Source organism: Myotis brandtii, unplaced genomic scaffold, assembly GCF_000412655.1.
Source record: "Myotis brandtii unplaced genomic scaffold, ASM41265v1 scaffold426, whole genome shotgun sequence".
Taxonomy (NCBI): Eukaryota; Metazoa; Chordata; class Mammalia; order Chiroptera; family Vespertilionidae; genus Myotis; species Myotis brandtii.
In genome coordinates, this window is record NW_005366314.1 from 605,434 (window position 1) to 607,250 (window position 1,817).

Genomic DNA, 1,817 nt, shown 5'->3' on the forward strand with positions numbered 1-1,817 from the left:
CGGCGAACGCGGACAGTGTGACAGCGCACCCTCCGCCTCTCCCTCCTCACCACGCCCTTTCCTGCCCCGCGAGAGCAGTTCACGTCGTCCCTGCACACGTGTGACCGTGGGTGGCCAGCAGGACAGGTGGTCCCAGCACATGTGTGACCATGACTGGGAGGAGAGGGGCCAGCACATGTATGACCGTGGCCAGTAGGACAGGCGGTCCCAGCACACGTGTGAGCGTGGCTGTAGGACAGATGGTCCAGCACACATATGACTGTGGCTGGTAGGACACGTGGTCCCAGCACACGTATGACCGTGGCCAGTAGGACAGGCGGTCCCAGCACACGTGTGAGCGTGGCTGTAGGACAGATGGTCCAGCACACGTATGACTGTGGCTGGTAGGACACGTGGTCCCAGCACACGTATGACCGTGGCCAGTAGGACAGGCGGTCCCAGCACACGTGTGAGGACAGGTGGTCCCAGCACACGTGTGGCCGTGGCCGTAGGACAGGCGGTCCCAGCACACGTGTGACCGTGGCCGGTAGGACAGGTGGTCCCAGCACACGTGTGACCGTGGCGGCAGGAGGGGTCAGTAGGGTCGCCCTAACCTTGAACGTGTGGAGAGGGTGGCAGCTCCAGCCCCTCCCGCCCCCGGTACCTGTCGTCCACGTCCAGAGCCTGCAGATTGCACTCGGGGACGCGGGCCAGTTCGGTGATGATGTCGCTGAAGCCCGCGGCCGCGGCCATGTGCACGCAGGTCTTCCCGCTCTCGTCGTCACAGTTGATGATGGACGGGCCCTGGTGGTGGCTCAGGATGATGGAGCACAGCAGCCTGTTCCCGCTCTGGGAGATGCAGAGGCCCCTATGCAGCTGCTCCACCACTCCCTGACTGTGTCTCCCGCCTGTGGTCTCCCCGACTGCGTCTCCCGCCTGTGGTCTCCCCGCCTGTGGTCTCCCCGCCTGTGGGTCTCCCCGCCTGTGGGTCTCCCCGCCTGTGGTCTCTCCGCCTGTGGTCTCCCCGCCTGTGGGTCTCCCCGCCTGTTTGATCCCTGGCCCCAGTTGGGGTGTGAGCGCGAGGCAAACAATGGATGTCTCTCTCTCTCCCCTCCCCCTCCCTTCCACTCTCTCTAAAATTCAATGGAAAGAATCCCCTTGAGTGAGGATTGAAAAATAAAGAACAGGGGCTCCCACCCCAAAGAGCCCAGCGCAGCAGGCATGGAGGCGTCTGCTAGGGGCCCCCCGCCCGGCCCACCAGGTCCAGATCAGCGGCTCTGAGAGAACAGGTTGCACCCCATGGTCTGTAACGGCCCCTCTGCACCCTGGCAGGGTGTCCTCTCACCAGCGGATCCCCCCACATCTTCCCAGTGGCAGGCTTGCTCTCCCGGGGGCACAGGTGGGGGAGGAGACCAGGTGAGTCTCCCTGTGTAAACGTAGGAACTGCCTCTGAGTGTGAGTCTCCCTGTGGCCACCCACTCCCGGGCCGACACGCAGGTCAGCAGCCCCTACCTGCACCGCCCAGTGCAGAGCCGTCTTGAAGTCCTTGTCCACCAGGGTGGGGTCGGCCCCCCGCCTCAGCAGGACCTGGGTGTGCTGAGGCTGGTTGTGGAAGGCCGCCCAGTGGAGGGGGGTCATTCCCTGGGAAACAAGATGGGGGGTGAGCAGGGCATGGGAAGGGGGAGCCCCCTGTCGGCTCACTCATTCCTCACATCGTTCGTCCAGCTCAGGTCCTGAGCGGCTTTGTGCTGTGGACACTTGGGAAGTAAGGGCAGCGAGACCCCTGCCCCACGGGACCGCCCTGTGGGCGCGGAAGACGGACAGCACGCGCCCACGCG

The 1,817-nt window shown here is 64.8% G+C and overlaps 1 protein-coding gene across 1 annotated transcript in view; it reads right to left on the bottom strand.

The window, feature by feature from the left end:
- The window catches only part of ANKRD55 (ankyrin repeat domain 55), a 24,605-nt gene that overhangs the window by 12,144 nt on the left and 10,644 nt on the right, over positions 1–1,817 (bottom strand). The window contains exons 4-5 of the mRNA XM_014546037.1: positions 1,492–1,620; positions 644–828 (exon numbers count right to left, since the gene is read on the bottom strand). Coding sequence (XP_014401523.1) covers positions 644–828; positions 1,492–1,620 — 314 coding nt within the window. The remainder of the gene's footprint in view (positions 1–643; positions 829–1,491; positions 1,621–1,817) is intronic.